This window comes from Orcinus orca, chromosome 15 (assembly GCF_937001465.1).
Source record: "Orcinus orca chromosome 15, mOrcOrc1.1, whole genome shotgun sequence".
NCBI classification, from domain to species: domain Eukaryota; kingdom Metazoa; phylum Chordata; class Mammalia; order Artiodactyla; family Delphinidae; genus Orcinus; species Orcinus orca.
In genome coordinates, this window is record NC_064573.1 from 63,147,271 (window position 1) to 63,168,416 (window position 21,146).

Below are 21,146 nucleotides of genomic sequence, written 5' to 3' on the forward strand. Positions count from 1 at the left end.
ACCAAACCAGCTCTACAACAAATGCTAAAGGAACTTCTCTACTCAGGAAACACAAGAGAAGAAGAAAACCCACAAAAACAAACCCAAAACAATAAAGAAAATGGTAATAGGAACATACATATTGATAATAACCTTGAATGTAAATGGGTTAAATGCCCCAACCAAAAGACACAGACTGGCTGAATGGACACAAAAACAAGACCCATATATATGCTGTCTACAAGAGACCCACTTCAGACCTAGGGACACATACAGACTGAAAGTGAAGGGATGGAAAAAGATATTACATGCAAATGGAAGTCAAAAGAAAGCTGGAGTAGCAATACTCGTATCAGATAAAATAGACTTTAAAATAAAGACTGTTAAGGGCTTCCCTGGTGGCACAGTGGTTGAGAGTCCGCCTGCCGATGCAGGGGACACAGGTTCGAGCCCTGGCCTGGGAAGATCCCACATGCCGCAGAGCAACTAAGCCCATGCGCCACAACTACTGAGCCTGCACTCTAGAGCCCGCAAGCCACAACTAGTGAAGCCCACGTGCCTAGAGCCCGTGCTCTGCAACAAGAGGAGCCACCACAGTGGGAAGCCCGTGCACTGCACCAAAGAGTAGCCCCTGCTCACTGCAACTAGAGAAAGACGTGCACAGCAACAATGAACCAAAGCAGCCAAAAATAAATAAATAAATATTTTTTAAAAAGAAGAAAAATCTCAAATAAACAATCTAACTGGGCTTCCCTGGTGGCGCAGTGGTTGGGAATCTGTGTGCCAATGCGGGGACACGGGTTCGAGCCGTGGTCTGGGAAGATCCCACATGCCGTGGAGCAGCTAAGCCCGTGAGCCACAACTACTGAGCCTGTGCGTCTGGAGCCTGTGCTCTGCAATGGGAGAGGCCGTGACAGTGAGAGGCCCGCACACCACGATGAAGAGTGGCCCCCGCTTGCCACAAGTGGAGAAAGGCCTCGCACAGAAATGAAGACCCAACACGGCCAAAAATAAATAAATATATTTATTTATTAAAAAAAAAAATCTAACCCTACACTTAAAACAACTAGAGAAAGAAGAACAAAGAAAACCCAAAGTCAGTAGAAGGAAAGAAATCATAAAGATCAGAGCAGAAATAAATGAAATAGAAATGAAGAAAACAAGAGCAAAGAGCAATAAAAGTAAAAGCTGGTTCTTTGAGAAGATAAATAAAATTGATAAACCCTTTTCTAGATTCATCAGGAAAAAAAGGGAGAGGACGCAAATCAATCAAATTAGAGGGGGGACTTCCCTGGTGGCACAGTGGTTAAGAATCTGCCTGCCAATGCAGGGGACACAGGTTCGAGCCCTGGTCTGGGAAGATCCCACATGCTGCGGAGCAACTAAGCCCATGCCCCACAGCTACTGAGCCTGTGCTCTAGAGCCTGCAAGCCACAACTACTGAAGCCCGCGTGCCTAGAGCCCATGCTCTGCAGCAAGAGAAGCCACCGCAATGAGAAGCTTGCGCACCACAACAAAGAGTAGCCCCCTCTCACCATAACTAGGGAGAAAGCCCACATGCAAAAAGGAAGACCCAATGGAGCCAAAAATTAATTAATTTTAAAATAATAATAATAAATAAATAAAATAAAATTAGAAATGAAAAAGGAGAAATCACAACTGACACTGCAGAAATACAAAGGATTATAAGAGACTACTACAAACAACTATATGCCAATAAAATGGACAGCCACGAAGAAATGGACAAATTCTTGGAAAGGTACAATTTTCCAAGACTGAACCAGGAAGAATTAGAAAATATAAACAGACCTATCACAAGTAATGAAATTGAAACCATAATTAAAAATCTTCCAACAAACAAAAGTCCAGGACCAGATGGCTTCAAAGGCGAATTCTATCAAATATTTAGAGAAGAGCTAACACAGATCCTTCTCAAACTCTTCCAAAAATTTGCAGAGGGAGAAATACTCCCAAGTTCATTCTATGAAGCCACCATCACCCTGATACCAAAACCAGAAAAAGATATCACAAAAAAAGAAAATTATAGACCAATATCACTGATGAACATAGATGCAGAAATCTTGAACAAAATACTAGCAAACAGAATCCAACAGCACATTAAAAGGATCATATACCATGATCAAGTGGGATTTATCCCAGGGATTGCAAGGATTCTTCAATCAATGTGATACACCACATTAACAAATTAAGGAACAAAAACCATATGATCATGTCAGTAGATGCAGAAAAAGCTTCTGACAAAATTCAACACTGATTTATGATAAAAACTCTCCAGAAAATGGGCAGAAAGGGAAACTACCTCAACATAATAAAGGCCGTATATGGCAAACCCACAGTGAGCATCATACTCAATGGTGAAAAATTGAAAGCATTTCTGCTAGGATCAGGAACCAGACAATGATGTCCACTCTCGCCACTCTTATTCAACATAGTTTTGGAAGTCCTAGCCACAGCAATCAGAAAAGAAAAAGAAATAAAAGGAATACATATTGGAAAAGAAGAAGTCAAACTGTCACTATTTGCTGATGACATGATACTATACATAGAAATTCCTAAACATGCCACCAGAAAACTACTAGAACTAATCAATGAATTTGGTAATGTTGCAGGGTACAAAATGAATGCACAGAAATATCTGGCATTCCTATACACCACCAACAAAAAATCAGAAAGAGAAATTAAGGAAACATTCCCATTTACCATTGCAACAAAAAGAATAAAATACCTAGGAATAAACCTAAGGAGGCGAAATACTTGTACTCAGAAAACTATAAAACACTGATGAAAGAAATCAAACATGACATAAACAGACAGAAAAATATACCATGTTCTTGGGTTGGAAGAATCAATATTGTGAAAATGACTATACTACCCAAAGCAATGTACAGATTCAGTGCAATCCCTATCAAACTACCAATGGCATTCTTCACAGAATTAGAACAAAAAATCTTACAATTCGTATGGAAACACAAAAGACCCCAAATAGCCAAAGGAATCTTGAGAAAGAAAAACGGAGTTGGTGGAATCAGGCTCTCTGACTTCAAACTATACCACAAAGCTACAGTAATCAAGTCAGTATAGTACTGGCACAAAAACAGAAATATAGATCAATGGTACAGGATAGAATGCCCAGAGATAAACCCACTCACATATGGGCACCTAATTTATAACAAAGGAGGTAAGAACATACAATGGAGGAGAAAAAGCCTCTTCAATAAATGGTGCTGGGAAAACTGGACAGCTACATGTAAAAGAGTGAAATTAGAACACTCTCTAACACCATACACAAAAATAAAATCCAAATGGATTAAAGACTTAAAAAGACCAGACACTATAAAACTTTTAAAGGAAAACATAGGAAAAACAGTCTTTGACATAAACCATAGCAAGATCTTGTTTGACCCACCTCCTAGAGTAACAGAAATAAAAATAAACAAATGGGACTTGCTTAATTAAACTTAAAAGATTTTGCACAGGGCTTCCCTGGTGGCGCAGTGGTTGAGAGTCTGCCTGCCGATGCAGAGGGACACGGGTTCGTGCCCCGGTCCGGGAAGATCCCACGTGCCGCGGAGCGGCTAGGCCCGTGAGCCATGGCCGCTGAGCCTGCGCGTCCGGAGCCTGTGCTCCGCAACGGGAGAGGCCACAACAGTGAGAGGCCCGCGTACCGAAAAAAAAAAAAAAAAAAAAGCTTTTGCACAGCAAAGGAAACCATAAACAAGACAAAAAGACAACCCTCAGAATGGGAGAAAATATTTGCAAATGAAACAACGGACAAAGGATTAATCTCCAAAATATACAAACAGCTCATGGAGCGCAATATAAAAAACACAAACAATCCAGTTAAAAAATGGCAGAAGACCTAAATAGACATTTCAGCAAGGAAGACATACAGATGGCCAAGAGGCACATGAAAATATACTCAACATCGGGCTTCCCTGGTGGCGCAGTAGTTTGAGAGTCCGCCTGCCGATGCAGGCGACGCGCGTTCGTGCCCCGGTCCGGGAAGATCCCACATGCCGCGGAGCGGCTGGGCCCGTGAGCCATGGCCGCTGAGCCTGCGCGTCCGGAGCCTGTGCTCCCCTGCGAGAGAGGCCGCAGCGGTGAGAGGCCCGCGTACCGCAAAAAAAAGAAAAAATATATATATATATACTCAACATCACTAATTATTAGAGAAATGCAACTCAAAACTACAATGAGATATCACCTCACATGAGTCAGAATGGCCATTATCAAAAAAGCTAGAAACATTAAATGCTGGAAAGGGTGTGGTGAAAAGGGAACCCTCCTACACTGTTGGTGGGAATGTAAATTGATACAACCACTATGGAAAAAAGTATGGAGGTTCCTTAAAAAACTAAAAATAGAACTACTATATGACCCAGCAATCCCACTGCAGGGTATATACCCTGATAAAACCATAATTCAAAAAGAGACATGCATCACAATGTTCATTGCAGCACTGTTTACAATAGCCAGGACATGGAACCAACCTAGATGTCCATCGACAGACATCGACAGATAAAGAAGACGTGGCACATATATACAATGGAATATTCAGCCATAAAAAGAAAGGAAATTGAGTTATTTGTAGTGGGGTAGGTGGACCTACAGTCTGTCATACAGAGTGAAGTAAGTCAGAAAGAGGAAAACAAATACCATATGCTAATGCATATATATGGAATCTAAAAAAAAAGGTACTGATGAACCTAGTTGCAGGGCAGGAATAAAGAGGTAGACATAGAGAATGAACTTGATGACATGGGGTGGGAAGGCAAAGCTGGGGCGAAGTGAGAGTAGCATCGACTTTTATACACTATCAAGTGTAAAACAGTTGGCTGGTGGGAAGCAGCAGCACACAGGGAGATTGGCTCGGTGCTTTGCGATGACCTAGAGGGGTGGGATAGGGAGGATGGGAGGGAGGCTCAAGAGGGAGGGGATATGGGGACCTGTGTATGCATATGGCTGATTAAGTTTGTTGTACAACAGAAACTAACACGGTATTGTGAAGCAATTATACTCCAATAGAGATCTATTTTAAAAAATGTTCGTTTAAAAAAAAAAACCTACGTCTGATCAGAACCCCCTCTGCCCTCACCCTCCAACCCAAGGGCTCCTCTCCACTCCCTGCAGAGCCTGGGCTCTGGGCCTGCCCCCAGGGACACGCCCCCTCCTGCCCATCATGCCAACAGCTTCCTGCCTCAGGGCCAGTGTGTGTCCTGCTCCTTGATCCTCAGGTCACAGATACCACTGCCACCACCAACCCTACCTCGCCTCCGGCCCCCAAGAAGGTGTAAAGGGGAAAACTCAGTGTGTTCCTTCCTGTGTAGGAAAAAACCCAGTTGTTCCCGACTTGTCTTTCTTCCCTGTGTATTCCCTTCCCTTCACAGACAACACTTCACTTCTGACGCTTCTGGTCACCAAATGCGTGGAGGATTTTCCCCATGATAACAATTAAGTTTCCGACCCCAGTAGGGTGTCTGAGGATTCGACTGGATTCTGACACTGTCTACCCCAGGGTGGCATCACACCCCACAGGTTAAGGGCTCAGGCCCACAAGAACATTCCCCCCGCCATGTCCCCGACCCCCTTCAGAAGCCTGGGTTTCTGACCGAATTAGAAGTTCCCACGACCCTCTTCTCAGGATCGATTAACTTCTCAATTTTGAAAAGCGAGGGTCTTAGTGGAAGGCCCCTGGATGCCACGGCCCCTCCTGCCCTGGACTGCACAGGGCACTCGCTCCCTTCTTCGAGCTGGATAGCCGCTCAGTACCTGCCACCCTGGCCTTGGGTCCCCACCCAGCAAGGCCTGGGAGTGAGCAGCCACATTTTCCAGCCCTGTGGCGTCCCACCCTCGTCCTTGTTTCTGTGCCCATAGCACCCGGGGCCTCACCATGGAGGTTCCCAGCCAGGCCCAGTAGGGGTCTCACCTTCCCAGAACTCCAGGACCCTCAGGGTGGCCGCCTCTCTACCCATTATGGGGAGGCTGGGGAGTCTGCAGACCCCTCCCCCCAAACCCCACCCTCACTCTACCCCACCCCATCCCCCCTCTGTCAGAAGAAAGGGCCAGGGGCCGAGTGCAGGAGCTGGGCCTTCCTGAGGGCCCCTTCCCTCCAGTTCTGGGTTGTCCCAAGCAAAGGAATCCATCTTCCCAGCAAAGAGAAATGGACCCACTCCCATCCCTGGGGATGGGACAACTGGTAGGTCAAGTGTCAGGACCCAGCAGGTGCCCGTGGGGCCCTGTCCCTCTCACACAGAGGTCACTCACCCTTAATGTTCCACACTTACCCAACCTAAACTCTCCACACTCACCCCACCAGGCGTGCGCACACACACATCACACACCTCACACACACACACACCACACATACCACACACACACACACCACACATACCACACACATCACACACATCACACCACACACACACACACACACACACACACCACACATCACACACACACCACACATATCACACACACACCCCGAGATGCAAGCGCTTTCCACAGCAATGGGGGAGAGGGGGCGGGGCCAGAGCGCAAGGTCGCTGGCGCCTTAACTACACTTCCCAGAAGACTGTGCTACACGCTCGTCCGTGCTAGACGTCAGAGCGGCTCCGGCCCCGATGCCCTCTGGGAAATGCAGTCCACCCCTGCGCGGCGCAAAAGATCCCGGGAGTTGTAGTGCCCGTCCGGTCTGCGCAGGCGCACGTCTGGCGACGGTCGCCCGAGCTCTTTTGTGGCGGCGGCCGTCTTGTGTGAGGTGGGTGAGCTCGTCCGCGCGTCCGGCCGGCCGTCGGTTCGTCAGCCCGTCCGCCCCAGGCCTGTGTGCCGCCTCCGCGACTCCCAGCGCCGGGCGGCAGAGCCCGAGGCCTGGCCGGCCCGCGCGGGCCCGGACAACGTCGGTGACGGGCTGGTGGGGCAAGCGATGGGGCGAGAGCACAGCCCGGGGCGCGGGGCGCCTGCAGAGCCCGCCTGACCCCGACCCGGGGCGCGGGCCGGCCCCGCGGGGCTGCGCGAGGGTTCTGAGCCCCGGGAGGTGGACCCGCCCCGCCCCCGCCCGGGGCGGCCGCCAAAGGAGGGTGCCATGGAGGCCTCGGAGCCCCGGGAGGCAGGTACGGTTGGCTTGTCAGGCCGTGGGCCTGTGGATTTGCACGGAGAGGGCGGGCTGGGTTCCCGAAAGCGTCCCGGATTCAGGTCTCCTCCTCTTCACCGTGGGCACCCCGGGGATGATGGGGACGGGAATGGCGGCGCTTTTCCTCCGTAACGGGAGTGACCCATACACTGAGTAGCAGAATTAGCCCCGATGCCCTATCAGGTTGTGACGAAGTTGGGGCTCCCTTCCTGCCTCCCCTTCATTCTCCCCGTGCTGGGGGTGCCTGGTGGCTGTGGACAGAGCAGCCCTCTTGACTCATTTCTCCTTTCCAGCTCCGTCCTCTCAGGACCCTGTTCTTCCCCTCAAAGAGATTCCAGAAGATAAATTGAGTCAGGGTCTCCTGGAAGGCAGGTCCGAGGTGAGTGGCTGTCTTTTCTTTTTTGAACATTTCGTTGTTTATGTGGAGGGTTGGCACCTTCCTTCGGCCGCCGAGAATCTTTAGTCATCCAAGGACACCCCACACACACACCTGGGGGCCTGTTCTCCAGTCCTCAGGAAGCTCTGCGCGTGGGAACAGGTGCAGGTGACGCCGGGGTGTGCCATCAACATGAGTGTATGTTCCAGCCTGATTCAGTCCAGCCATGTGTCTGTTGCCGAGGACTGTGCTGTGTGCCCAGCACTGTGCTGGGAGCTCTGATGAGTGGTTCTAGTGCCACCCAAGCAAGTAGGTGACAGCTCACATGAGATCACTTCACTTATCTCCACACTCAGGCCCATGGGATGTTTGTAGCAGTTGGTCCTTGTTTGGGGGAGTTTTCCGGGATGGAATTAGGTAGGAGGATGTGGAACAGCTGATGGAAGGGCTGCATTGCAGTGTTGCGGTCAGAGTGATGGCAGGGGGTGTGTCCCTGTGTGCTTTTCCTCTGTACCCAGCTCCTGACATGGGGCCTTCATGGAAAAACTTGGAGTTTTAGAGGATCTGTGGGCTCGACAGGGAATTGGCCCTGGGGCCACTTCTACAGCTGGGAGAGGTGCAAATCCCTCCTTTTACAGATTTTGGGTTTTGCTCCTCATTTTGTTCCACCACCTAAACTACCCCCACTCATTGTAGTGTTTAGAAAAGTGCGCTGGATAAAGACAGTGTGAGGTGGTGAAAGGTCAGGAGGATTGAGAATCCTTTGATTTTTTTAGGATTTGGCAATTCTGTTAACTTACCACTTGAAAAGTAGAAATGACTGTAAAACATGTATGGTGAGATATGCCCAGCTTCTGTAATGTTAGAATGTGCTGTAGTTCTATAAGACCCTTGGGAGACATAACAAGCACATGCAATACATGATCCTTGATGGGTTATAGATCCAAATATTCTATCAAAGGCATTTAGAAAGATTGAGAAAATTTGAAAATATACTGTATCTTAGATCATGTTGTATGAATATTTAATTTCATGGGTGTGATGATGGCATTGTGATTGTGTCAGAGAACATCCTTAGGAGATACAGGCTGAAGAATGTAAGGTGAGATGTTCTGATGTCTGCAACTTGCCTTGAAAAGGTTCAGGAAAAAGTGGTGTCTGTGTGAGAGTGACCACCTCGGGAGGTACTCCCCTTCTTGTGCACAGATATTATTCCTGAAATACCAGCTTCTCAGGTCTTTGAGTAACTCGTCCTCTCTCCGAAGTACTCTCCCCTCCCAGCAGTCTCATACTACGTCAAGGGTTCTGCTCTGCTGGGACATCCCCCGTGAGCTGTTCTGACTCTTCTGCTAGTTTTATTTCCACATCTGCCTTTTTTTTCTTTTTAAATAAAGTTAATTAATTTAATTTTTGGCTGCGTTGGGCCTTCGTTGCTGCGCGCAGGCTTCTCTCTGGTTGTGGCAAGTGGGGGCTACTCTTCGTTGCAGTGCGCGGACTTCTCATTGCAGTGGCTTCTCTTGTTGTGGAGCACGGGCTCTAGGCATGCGGGCTTCAGTAGTTGTGGCACACGAGCTCAGTAGTTGTGGCTCGCAGGCTCTAGAGTGCAGGCTCAGTAGTTGTGGCACAGGGGCTTAGTTGCTCCGTGGCATGAGGGATCTTACCAGACTAGTGCTCAAACCCGTGTCCCCTGCATTGGCAGGCGGATTCTTAACCACTGCACCACCAGGGAAGCCCCTCCACGTCTGCCTTTGATTCCCACACCCTTTTGCTTCCTGTCCTGCAAAATGAAGACACACCAGACATGGGCTTTTGCTGGTGGGTTGGTAATACCCCTCAGAAAGTCCTGTGCCAAGGCTCAAATCCTGTCCTGCTCTTGCCTGTTGACACCTCCATACTGAAACCACGTAGCCTCTGACAGTGCTCTCTCGCCAGCACCGCATTGTGATGTCTCTGGAGCTTTGTTTCTGCCCATTTCCTCCTTCTTTCTGCCAGTGCCATCACCATTATGCTTCATCCCTGCATGCCTTAGTTATGGGCACGTTCTCAGCATGTGTCCTCACTCCGACCTTCTCATTTCCCTGAAATCCGGTGGGTTTTTTGGATCAGGTTTATTGAGGTGTAATTTATACACAATAAATTTCTCCAATTTTATATATGTAGGATTTGGTGAGTTTTGGCAAGTGTATACAGTTGTGTAACCAGCACCACAATCACGATATAGAACTTTTCCATCACCCAAAAAGTTCCTTCATGTCCCTTTGAAGCCCATCTTCTCCACCCACCCCCTTGGCATCCAGTATAATTCTGTCTTTTTAAGAATTTCATGTGGAATTATAAGATATGTAGTCTTTGTTTCTGACTTATTTCAGTTAGCATTATGCTTTTGACTTCATTTCCTTGTTTGAATCAGTAGCTTGGTCCTATTGATTGTCTAGTGATATTCCATTTGTTTTAGGTTCCTAGGGCTGCCACAGCAAAGTGCCACAGACTGTGTGGCTCAAGCAATAGAAATTTATTGTCTCATAGTTCTGGAGGCTAGAAGTCTAAGAGCAAGGTGTTGATAGGTTTCTTCTGAGCGTCTCCCCTTGGTTTGCAGATGGTGCTTCTCTGTGTCCTCACGTTCTCCCCTCTGTACATATTTGTGTCCAAATTTCCATTTCTTATAAGGACACTAATTCTACCATTTTAGGACCCATCTTAATGACCTCGTTTACCTTAATTACCTTTTTAAAGGCCTTGTCTTCAAATATAGTCACATTCTAAGGTATTGGAGCTTAGGGCTTCAACATATGAATTTGGAGGGACACAGTTCAGCACATAACATTGTTGCATATGTACTCCACAATTTGTTTATCCATTCACCAACTGATGGACGTTTAGGTTGTTTCCTCGTTTAGGTTATTACAAATGAACCTGCTATAAATATTGGAGTATAAGTATAGATGTGTGTTTTAATTTCTCTTGAATAAATACCCAAGAGTGGAATGGCTGAGTCATATAGTAAATATATGTTTAATTATTGATTTTATTGGTCTTTGCAGAGAACCATCTTTTGGTTTCATTGATTTTCTCTATGGCTTTTCTGTGCTCTTTTTCATCAGTTTCTGGTTATTATTTCCTTTCTTTACTTTGGCTTTTTTTTGATTGTTTGTTTTGATGTGGACCATTTTTTTTAAAGCCTTTATTGAATTTGTTACAATAGTGCTTCTGTTTTATGTTTTTGGTTTTTTGGCCCCAAGGCATGTGGGATCTTAGCTCCCCAACCAGGGATCGAACCCACATCCCCTGCATTGGAGGGCAGAGTCTTAATCACTGGACCACCAGGGAGGTAGCTACTTTGGCTTCTTTTTTTTTTTTTTGAAATGATTTTTTGCTTTTAATTCATTGCATAAAATGCTAATGTCCAAATTCAGGCAGGTAGCTCTTACAACCATCAGGAGCTTCAACCCTGCTAACAGCTAAGTATGCATTTTCTTTTAGCATTGTAGCATTGCTTAATCAAAATAATAAAATAAATAATCAAATCTACAGGAGTAATTATGCAAATATCACCCCACCTACACCAGTGAATTCTTTTTTTTCACAACACACACACACACACACACACACACACACACTGTATTTTATTTTTACAAGAGATAAACTGACACCAAGCATTGTAAATGGATGACCACAACAAAAGCAACAATGATTGCAGTTACCAAACACGAAACACACTCATACTATGTCATAATATTGACATTCAGTCCAGTAATTCTCCACTGTAACAGCTCCTTTACTTTGCAGTGAAAATTGATTTGTATATTTTTTGCCTCTGAGTCCTTGTGGGATTTTTTTTTTTATTCAAACAGAAAGTCACAAAAATTATAATCATCGTCATCAGTTCACTCAGTCCCATGTAATTAATTTTTTTTTCATCTTGATCTTTTGTTAGCACTTTTATGAATTCATCAGTTTTCCGTTAGAGTTCTGAAAATGCTTATTCATTCAGTTCAGCAGTATAGTCAGTTACCAGAAACCTGTACTTGTCAGAGTCTTTTCCATGAATTCCTTGAAGATGAAACCCTTTTGTAGGAACATTTTTGCGAAAGCATCAGCGTACACCCAGAACTGTCTGTAAATGACAAAAGACTTAAAAATGACCACGGTTAAAGATTTGATGAAAGTTCATAATAATGGAATTGACAAGGAAATTTAGTTATTTCTGAGATATACATTTTAAAGTAATAACTAGAATTATGACTTAACATTATACCAGAACATACAAGATTTTTAGAAATTTCATGTAATGTTTGAAACATTTATATTAACATATTTCCATACAAATAACCAAAGAAAGTTTAGTATTAGTTGTTTTTTTGTTGTTTGTTTTTTTATACTGCAGGTTCTTATTAGTCATCAGTTTTATACACATCAGTGTATACTACTTTGTTTTCTTAAGGGTGAAACTGAGGTATTGATTTGACACCTATTCTCATTAGCATTCAGTGCTATAAATTTACCTCTAAGTCCTGCTTTAGCTATATTCCACAAATTTTCTGTTGTATTTCCCTTTTTTTCAGTTCAAAATAGTTTCTAATTTTTTTGTAATTTCTCCTTCAACTGTGTATTATTCAGGAGTGTATTGTTTAATTCTAAATATGTGGAGAATTTTCTGGGTATCTTTTTTTTTTTTTTTTTTGCAGAGGGGCTGCTTTGGGTCTTCATTGCTGCGTGCGGGCTTTCTCTAGTTGTGGTGAGCAGGGGCTACTCTTCATTGTGCGTGGGCTTCTCATTGTGGTGGTTTTTCTTGTTGCAGAACATGGGCTCTAGGTACATGGGCTTCAGTAGTTGTGGCTTGCGGGCTCTAGAGTGCAGGCTCAGTAGTTGTGGCACACTGGCTTAGTTGCTCTGCAGCATGTGGGATCTTCCCGGACCAGAGCTTGAACCCATGTCCCCTGCATTGGCAGGTGGATTTTTAACCACTGTGCCACCAGGGAAGCCTGGTCTTACTTTTTAAATTCAATTTGACAATCTGTAGTTTTTACTTGGGATATTTAGACTATTCACATTTAACATAATTATCCATACGGCTGGGTTTATATCTGCCGTTATGCTATTTGTTTTCTACGTCTTGTATCTTTTTTAATTCTGTTTCACCCTTAACGCTTTCTTTTGAGGTAAACAAATACTGTTTTATGATACTTTTTTGTTGTTGTTTTGTTTTGTTTAGTTTTATGATACTTTTAATTCTGAGTTTATTAACTTTTTTTCCTTTTAGTTATCTGATTGGATTCTAGATGGAGTGAATTTTACTTTGTTGGGTGTTGGGTTTAATTCCTTAAATGTTTTGTGATGCAGTGAAATTACTTAGTGTCAGTTGGATCCTTCCAAGGCTTACTTTTAGGTTTTGTTAAGGTGGGTCCAGAGAAGTCTTTAATCTCAGGCTAATTTTGCCCCACTGCTGAAGCAGCATCCTTCTGGGGACTTTACTCAGTGTCCCATAGAGCAGGAGGACATTCACTCTGGCCGGTTGGAGCACAGACTGTTCCCAGTCCTGTTTGAGTTTTAATGATTGTCCTGCACACACCTCTTTCTGCTGTTTCTTTCCCTGGTTTGGGGTCATTCCTCAGTCAATCTTGAGCACATCCAGAGTTCCAAGCCTGTGTGGCTCCCTTTGCTGTGGCACGTTGCCCTGAAAATTCTAGTTTCCTGGTCTCCCCAAACTCTGTTCTCTGTCTCCTCAACTCCTTGGACCACAAGCTCTCTCTGGATTCCCACACCCTGCACTGTGATCAGGGACTACTTCCATGTGGGAAGGTGAGGCTGTTGTAGGGCTCACTTTGTTTGTTCTCAGGGGTCTCTGTTCTGAGCTGTCCTTTGTCCAGTGTCTGGAAATTGACCATTGTTTCATACATCTTACCCAGTTTACTAGTTGTTTGAGGTAAGGAGGGCAAATCTGGTGCCCATTACCCCTTTGTGTCTAGAAACAGAACTTGAAACTCAGTTTTTACCAGGCTGCTTTTTTTAACCAGGTCACTCCTTGGGCCCATGCTCAGAACCTGTTCACGCCTGTCCCCCTCCTGCCTTCCCCCCATGCTGCCTGCTGCAGAATGCAGACGCTGTCACCTTGGAGTAGATACCTATCTTCATACTCTGGCCACTGTGGCCTGCCTCCCCACCTCCTCCCTGACTCCAGTTCACTTTACTGCTGAGGACCTGCTTGCCCCACCACTTCTGTGTCCCCCCAACCCCCACCTTTTTTTTTTTTTAGTATTTATTTATTTATTTGGCTGTGCTGGGTCTTAGTCGCGACAAGCAGGATCTTCGTTGCTGAGTGAAGGGTCTTCAGTTGCAGCGCGTGGGATCTTTTTAGTTGCGGCATGAGGGATCTAGTTCCCTGACCAGAGATCGAACCCGGGCCCCCTGCATTGGGAGTGCAGAGTCTTCCGCTGGACCATCAGGGAAGTCCCTGCCTATCTTCTAATGCATCCCTGTCATGACTGTATGTGGCCTGGGCTGCTCTTTGTTCTCTTCTCATGGGACAGGCACTGGGTCTCCAACCTCTTGGCGTGCCCAGCTGGAGAGGTAAGAAGCCCTGGCCGGCAGAATACTGGGGTTCCAGAGGAGGAGTCACATAAGGGAAGTCATTTGGGACTTTCAGGACACTTGGAACCAGAGTGACCGAGTTGGGGGGGTTACCCCGAGACCAGGGGCCAGTGTTGGGGGAAAGTGGGAGAAGGTTGCGAGGGGGTGGGCTGGGATGTGGCCCCAGGAGGGTAAGGGAGCAGGGGTCTGGCAGGAAAGAGTGGGGGGCAAGCAGGAAGGACACGGAGCAGTACAGGGTCCTTCCTTAGGGTGCAGTGAGGGCTTCCTGTCTGGGTTTGGGGCCTTTTGCAGTGATGGGACTTGAATAGGGTTTGAGGCTCTTTGTATTATATTTCAAGTTCTGTAAGTTGGCCAGAATTTATGGCCTTAGCCTGTGCCCCCACTGTAGCACCTATACGTGGGCTGCCCGGTTAGCTGGGCCCTCCCAGGCCAGGCTGCGTGGCAATTCCTGGCTGAGTTGTGGTGTGTGCGTCGGGGCTATAAGACAGATGGTGTCTACAGCCCTATCTTCTGCGCTCAGGAGGTCACCCGAGGTTATCTCTGCTACTGAGGTCCTCAGTCACCCAAAAACGCAAGTGGACTGACTCCCATCCTGGGTGAGAGAGAACATGTGTGTCATTCCAGGAGTTGGTGACTTTCAAGGACGTGGCCGTGGACTTCACCCAGGAGGAGTGGGGACAGCTGGACTCCCCTCAGAGGGCCCTGTACCGGGACGTGATGCTGGAGAACTACCAGAACCTTCTTGCCCTGGGTAAGATGGCTCCCAAGGTGAGGAGGCCGCAGTCTGGGCATCCACCAGTCTGTATGTGTTCCTGAGTCTTCCTTGTGGTATATGCCCCAGGCCCTTGTGGCACCAACTGGCATCTTTACCTGGAAGTGTGGCTGGTCCTGGGGTGGGGCCCAGAGGAAAGGGAGGGGGTGGACAGGGCCCTGGAAGCCCAGCCTGCCCTAGATGGGGCATGTCAGTACCTGTGGGGTCCTCAGACACACATGTCAGTATGGGTTCCATGTCTCAGGCCCCCTTCCTTGAAGTTGGCACCACCTCTCCGTGCCTCAGGCCGCTGGGGCCACTCCAGGGCTGCTGGGTTTGTGGGCTGGTCTGGAGAGCACAGCACCCAGAGCCACGCCGCTTTCTCCCTTCGCACAGGGCCTCCCGTCTGCAAGCCAGATGTAATCTCTCACCTGGAACGAGGCGAGGAGCCATGGTGGGCGCCTAGAGCTGTCCCTGGAGGGGCTGGTCCAGGTGAGTGGGATGCAGTGGGAGGATGTGGAGCCCCACCCCCACTGCCCCATGGGGCCTGCTTTCCTTCCGCGGTCCACTGCCCTGCTCCGTCTGCACCTGCTCAGTGCCCCTCCTGCTCCTCTGTCCTCCCCCCGCCCCCTGGCTCTTTTCAGCATCCCCTGGCTTCTCCAAGGCTCCTTTCCCTCTTTCTTCCTCCTCTTCCCTGCTCGCCAGCCTGCCTGCCTTGCCCTGAGTGCTCCCCTCTGCACAGCCCTGAGCTTGCGCTCTCTCTCTCCCCCTGCTGATCTCTACTCTCTCTCCTGCACTTACCTGTTCTCCCGGCAGATCTCAGCCCTGAGCCCCAGCGCCGCACCTCCGCCTGCTCTCAGAAGGTAGTATCTCCATTTCTTACAGAACCAGAATGGGAGCCGGGGCCTGAGGTGGAGGAGCCATGGTCTCAGCAGCTGTGCGTTTACAAAGAAGAACCGTCATGGGAGCTGATCGCAGGTGGGCTGGCGAGGTCCGGTCTCCACAGCCCCGGTCCTGGTGACAGGGGCGCCCAGGGGGCCCTGGCGACTGCTCTGTCACAATGTGAGGCCGCCAGCACCAGGGACGGTCCCACAGAGGAGCACCGATGGGGCCATGTGGTGTCTGAGGAGGCTCTTGGCCGGAGGTGTGCCCTCCTGGCCCAGCCCAGCCTTCCCGCAGAAGGAGCCTCTCCGGACGGCTGCGTGGGGAGCGTGCAGTCCAGCAGAGTCAGGCATCGGAGCCCGGGTGCCGGGAGCGGCCCGTTCACGTGTGGCGAGTGCGGCAAGGCCTTCCAGCGAAGCGCGGCCCTGGCACTGCACCGGCGGTGGCACGCGCGAGAGAAGGCCTACAAGTGCGGTGAGTGTGGCAAGGCCTTCACCTGGAGCACCAACCTCCTGGAGCACCGGCGTGTCCACACCGGCGAGAAGCCCTTCCTCTGCGGCCAGTGCGGCAAGGCCTTCAGCTGCCACTCATCCCTTAACGTGCACCGGCGCGTCCACACGGGCGAGCGGCCCTACAAGTGCGGCGCCTGCGACAAGGCCTTCAGCTGCAGCTCGCTGCTCGGCATGCACCTGCGTGTCCACACCGGTGAGAGGCCCTACCGGTGCGGCGAGTGCGGCAAGGCCTTCAACCAGCGGACACACCTGACGCGGCACCGCCGGATCCACACTGGTGAGAAGCCCTACCGGTGCGGCGCGTGCGGCCGGGCCTTCGCCTGCCACTCGTCCCTGACGGTGCACGAGAAGCTCCACAGCGGGGACAAGCCCTTCCAGTGCGGCGACTGCCAGAAGGCCTTCAGCAGCCGCTCCCGCCTGACGCTGCACCAGCGTGCCCACACGGGCGAGAAGCCCTTCAAGTGCAGCCAGTGCGGCAAAGCCTTCAGCTGCCACTCGTACCTGGTGGTGCACCAGCGCGTCCACAGTGGCGAGAAGCCCTTCCGCTGCAACGAGTGCGGCAAGGCCTTCAGCTCCCACTCCTACTTGATTGTGCATCAGCGCGTCCACACCGGCGAGAAGCCCTTCGACTGCAGCCGCTGCTGGAAGGCCTTCAGCTGCCACTCGTCGCTCATCGTGCACCAGCGCGTCCACACCGGGGAGAAACCCTATAAGTGCGGCCAGTGCGGCCGGGCCTTCAGCCAGAATCACTGTCTCATTAAACATCAAAAGACCCACTCCGCGGAGAAGCCCTTTAAGTGTCATGAGTGCGGCGAGGTGTTCGGCTGGAGCGGCCCCCTGGCAGAGCACCGCAGGCTGCACAGCAGGGAGAAGCCCTTTGCCGTCCAGTTCGACAAGCGCTTGCTGAGCACTTACTGCATGCCTGGCAGCCTACTGGGTACAGGGGGCTCCGGCGGGAGCAGCGTGGGCCCTGTTGATGCCCTAGGCGTGGCTGAGCTCCTGGGCGTGGTCCCACCCTTGGCCGGAAGGAGTTCCCCGTGGGCAGCAACCCCAGAAATTAACTCATGTGTGCGAGAGACACCCACCTGCCCACCCGGAAACACCCCTTAAGGCTGTCACCTCCTGGGAAGGGATCCACCGTAGGAGAGGAGAATTGAGCGCGTTTGAGGATGTACTGTCTTCCTGGTTTTTTTTTTTCCGGTCTTTTCTTTGATGGGTTTGGAAGTCACTGAGGGGGGACAGATCTTCCCTGCATATGAAAAGGAGGTATGTCAGTCATGTGTCCTTGGACAGCCTCTTGGTGTGATTTCGATCTGGAATTTCCTTTGTAAACTCTTACGTTTAGAATGATAATTAAAAAAAAAACTGAATTATGAACAGTATTACTTCTAAGTGAACGTTACATTCCAGGAGAGGAGAATAAGCTCAGGTGGTAGGCATTTGGGAAAAAGCGAATTTCCTGGACTCCCTTCACTCACATAGCTCTGCTGCAGTCATGTTGTTAGTCATGCTGTTAGCACAGCTGTCTTGGAACCTGGCCCAGCATCCACATAGCCGGGTCCTAACATGCCAGCCTCATGCCTGGCCACCTCGTCCATGCTGGAAGCTGGAAGGACACAGGGGTGTGCCTCCAGGGTGCAGTGTTGGCACACAGGTGTCTGGAAGCACACCTCCACCCCGGCTGGCAAGGCCACCTGCAGGGCCGCTCAGGTACCACGTAGCTCAGCCCTGTGAGAGGAGCTGGGCCCCGTGCTCCCCGGAGAAGGAAAAAGACGGTGTTCATCTGGGACTCATGTCATTTCTGCTCAGTTCTAAGCAGATATAAGCTGCCTTCTCAGTGATGATACTTCACATTTGTATAAAGTGCTAGAGTTTATGAAATGCTTTTTAGTATACTTTTTAAACTATGGAGGCAAAATAACCACTTTACAGAAAATACAGAATTAAGGGGAAAATACCCATAATTCTTAATAAAATTGCATTTCGCACTTTGGTACGTTACCTTCTGCTTTTTGATATTGCATTTTTACATTAAACACGGTGTATACAGTCAACATTCTAATCTTTTTCCCCTGCTTACCTGCATAGCAGGACTTCTTTTTCCCGCAGAGCCTCACTGTCTTTGGAGCTGTCCTTCTGGATGGGGGCGTGATGTTCTATTAGCTGTTTTTTTGTTGGATGCAGAAGTTATTTCCAAGTTTTCACTGTTACAAGTCATTCTTCATATAGCATCTTTTTGCATTATCCTTCTTTAGCGTTGTCTTAGAGTAGATTTCTAGAAGTGAGAGTTTTGAGATAAAGGAAATGAACAGCCTAAGGCATCGTTTTAGTATATTTTTGGTTGTGTGATAACAAAAGTAATACCATCTCAGTGTGAGGAGAACCGACAGTAGTTGTCAGGCGCGTCCAGGTCCCGGAGGCCGACGCTGCTCCGAGCTGGGTCCAGACGGGCTTGCTTCTGGGTGCCACGGCGATGATCCCAGGTGTCCGCCCCCATCGTTCCTCCAGCGTCCTTGGGGCTGGTCTCAGGCCCTTCCTCCATGACAAATAGGGAAAGTTCTATTGGACAACTGCATTGGCAAAAGATAGATAAAATCTCGGTTTGATTCATTTTCATACTCATTTTTCCTATTTTAAAAGAAATTCAAATGCAAACATCTTGGGGGACCCCGGACACCACACCTGCTGTCTGCCTGGCGGGGCTGTTAACGCCCTCAGCTGAGAGCAGCACCTTGCTCTTTGATAACCGGTGAGGTTGAAATGGAATGTGTTCTTATTGTTGGTCTTCTTGAAAACTGTTTGAAATACCCTTTGGCCCCCTTCCATTGAAGTCTCGATGTTCTTTTATTTACATATAAACTTTGTTTTCTGATCATACACGTAATACATGTATATTGAAGAAATTTGGGGGAAAAAATCAATTTTATAAGAATTAAAATGACCCTTAGAATCAGTTCACAGGTCATGACCTGGAGATGGATTTCTTTCTGTTTTTTTCCTCTGCGTGTATACACGTCTTTTTTTTTTTTTACAAAAAAAGTGTAAAGGGCTGTATTATAGGCAAAATTATTTAAGTCAATAAATAAATTTTTAAGGAATTGTACATGTTCTGATTCATTCCACTGCCAATCACCTTAGCTTCTCCAGTATTAGAGTAATAATCTTCAAAATAACCCTTTCAAAAAAGAATTTTTGCTCAATCCATAGTTGTGAGAGTCAGTCCACAATTTTTTTAGTTGAGCTTCTTTGATCTTTAATGGAACATTGACACACTTCAAAAATTCCCCTCTGGGCTTCCCTGGTGGCATAGTGGTTAAGAATCTGCCTGCCAATGCGGGGGACACGGGTTTGAGCCCTGGTCCGGGAAGATCCCACATGCTGCAGAGCAACTAAACCCGTGCGCCACAACTACTGAGCCTGCGCTCCAGAGCCCTTGAGCCACACTCCTGAAGTCTGGCACCTAGAGCCCGTGCTCTGCAACAAGAGAAGCCACCGCAATGAGAAGCCCGCGCACTGCAATGAAGAGTAGCCCCTGCTCACTACGACTAGAGAAAGCCCGCGCACAGCAACAAAAACCCAATGCAGCCAAAAATAAATAAAATTAATTTAAAAAAAATTCCCTCCTGTAGTCTTTGAGAACCAGTTTCCTCAAGCAATTTACTGTACAACCATGTTTAGGGTCAGGAGATGGATCTGCCTGGTTCTGAATTTTAGACACCCTCTAAACATGCATTAAGTTCAAATCATATTCACTCCTAAGCTATCATACCCTAGAACAGTTAGCATATGCCAATACGTAAGATAAAAAAAAGTTTGACTGTTAGGTTTTTCACAGTTTATTAGCAACTCTATCTTGTAGTTCTTCTCCACAGATCTAGTCCTGTGAGAAAGGAAACCACATAGTTACTCTGTGAGGCGTTTCCAACCATGTAAGTCTACAGAAAAAGCCCCGTCGATATAGACCTCAACTACACACGCTTTTTCTTTTCTTTTTTTTTTTTTTGGCTGCACTGCACAGCTTGCAGGATCTTCGTTCCCTCACCAGGGATTGAACCTGGGCCATGGCAGTGAAAGCACTGAGTCCTAACCACTGGACTGCCCAGGAATTCCCAATCACTTTTTATATTTGCCATTTTGATACATTAAGAATGTTACTTGTTCCTGGGCTTCCCTGGTGGCGCAGTGGTTGAGAGTCCTGCCGATGCAGGGGACATGGGTTCGTGCCCTGGTCCGGGAGGATCCCACATGCCATGGAGTGGCTGGACCCGTGAGCCATGGTCGCTGAGCTTGCAGGTCCGGAGCCTGTGCTCCGCAACGGGAGAGACCACAACAGTGAGAGGCCCATGTACCGCAAAAAAAAAAAAAAGAATGTTAGTTGTTCCTGGGCTTCCCTGGGCTTCCGCCTACAAATGCAGGGGACACGGGTTTGAGCCCTGGTCCGGGAAGATCCCACATGCCGCGGAGCAACTAAGCCTGTGCACCACAACTACTGAGCCTGCGCTCTAGAGCCTGCAAGCCACAACTACTGAGCCCACGTGCCACAATTACCGAAGCCCACGTGCCTAGAGCCCGTGCTCCGCAAAAAGAGAAGCTGCGCGATGAGAAGCCTGTGAACTGCAACGGAGTAGCCCCCGCTCGCCCCAACTAGAGAAAGCCTGTGCACAGCAACAAAGACCCAATGCACCTATAAATAAATAAATAAATAGATAGATAGATCTAAGGATGTTACTTGTTCTTGTTTTTGACTGTTCTTCTCTTCATATGAATTGTCTAGTCCTATCTTTTGTCCACTATTCCATTCTTTTGTGTACACACATGCATGCAATATATAAGCAGTACAAATATACATATCAATATATACACATGTATACATATAATACATACACGTATACATATATACAATATATG

The 21,146-nt window shown here is 48.1% G+C and overlaps 1 protein-coding gene and 1 pseudogene across 1 annotated transcript; one reads left to right on the plus strand and one right to left on the minus strand.

Moving 5' to 3' along the window:
- The first annotated feature begins 6,435 nt into the window (after positions 1 to 6,435).
- Positions 6,436 to 19,336, plus strand: ZNF74 (zinc finger protein 74). Its single transcript, XM_033439573.2, is given in 6 exon segments — positions 6,436 to 7,109; positions 7,423 to 7,508; positions 14,718 to 14,844; positions 15,241 to 15,336; positions 15,661 to 17,265; positions 17,268 to 19,336. Coding segments are annotated over 6 exon segments (1,974 nt in total). The 5' UTR covers positions 6,436 to 7,081; the 3' UTR covers positions 17,300 to 19,336.
- Positions 19,337 to 20,084: 748 nt separating this feature from the next.
- Positions 20,085 to 20,207, minus strand: LOC117203756 (uncharacterized; annotated as a pseudogene).
- Between the last annotated feature and the right edge of the window lie 939 nt (positions 20,208 to 21,146).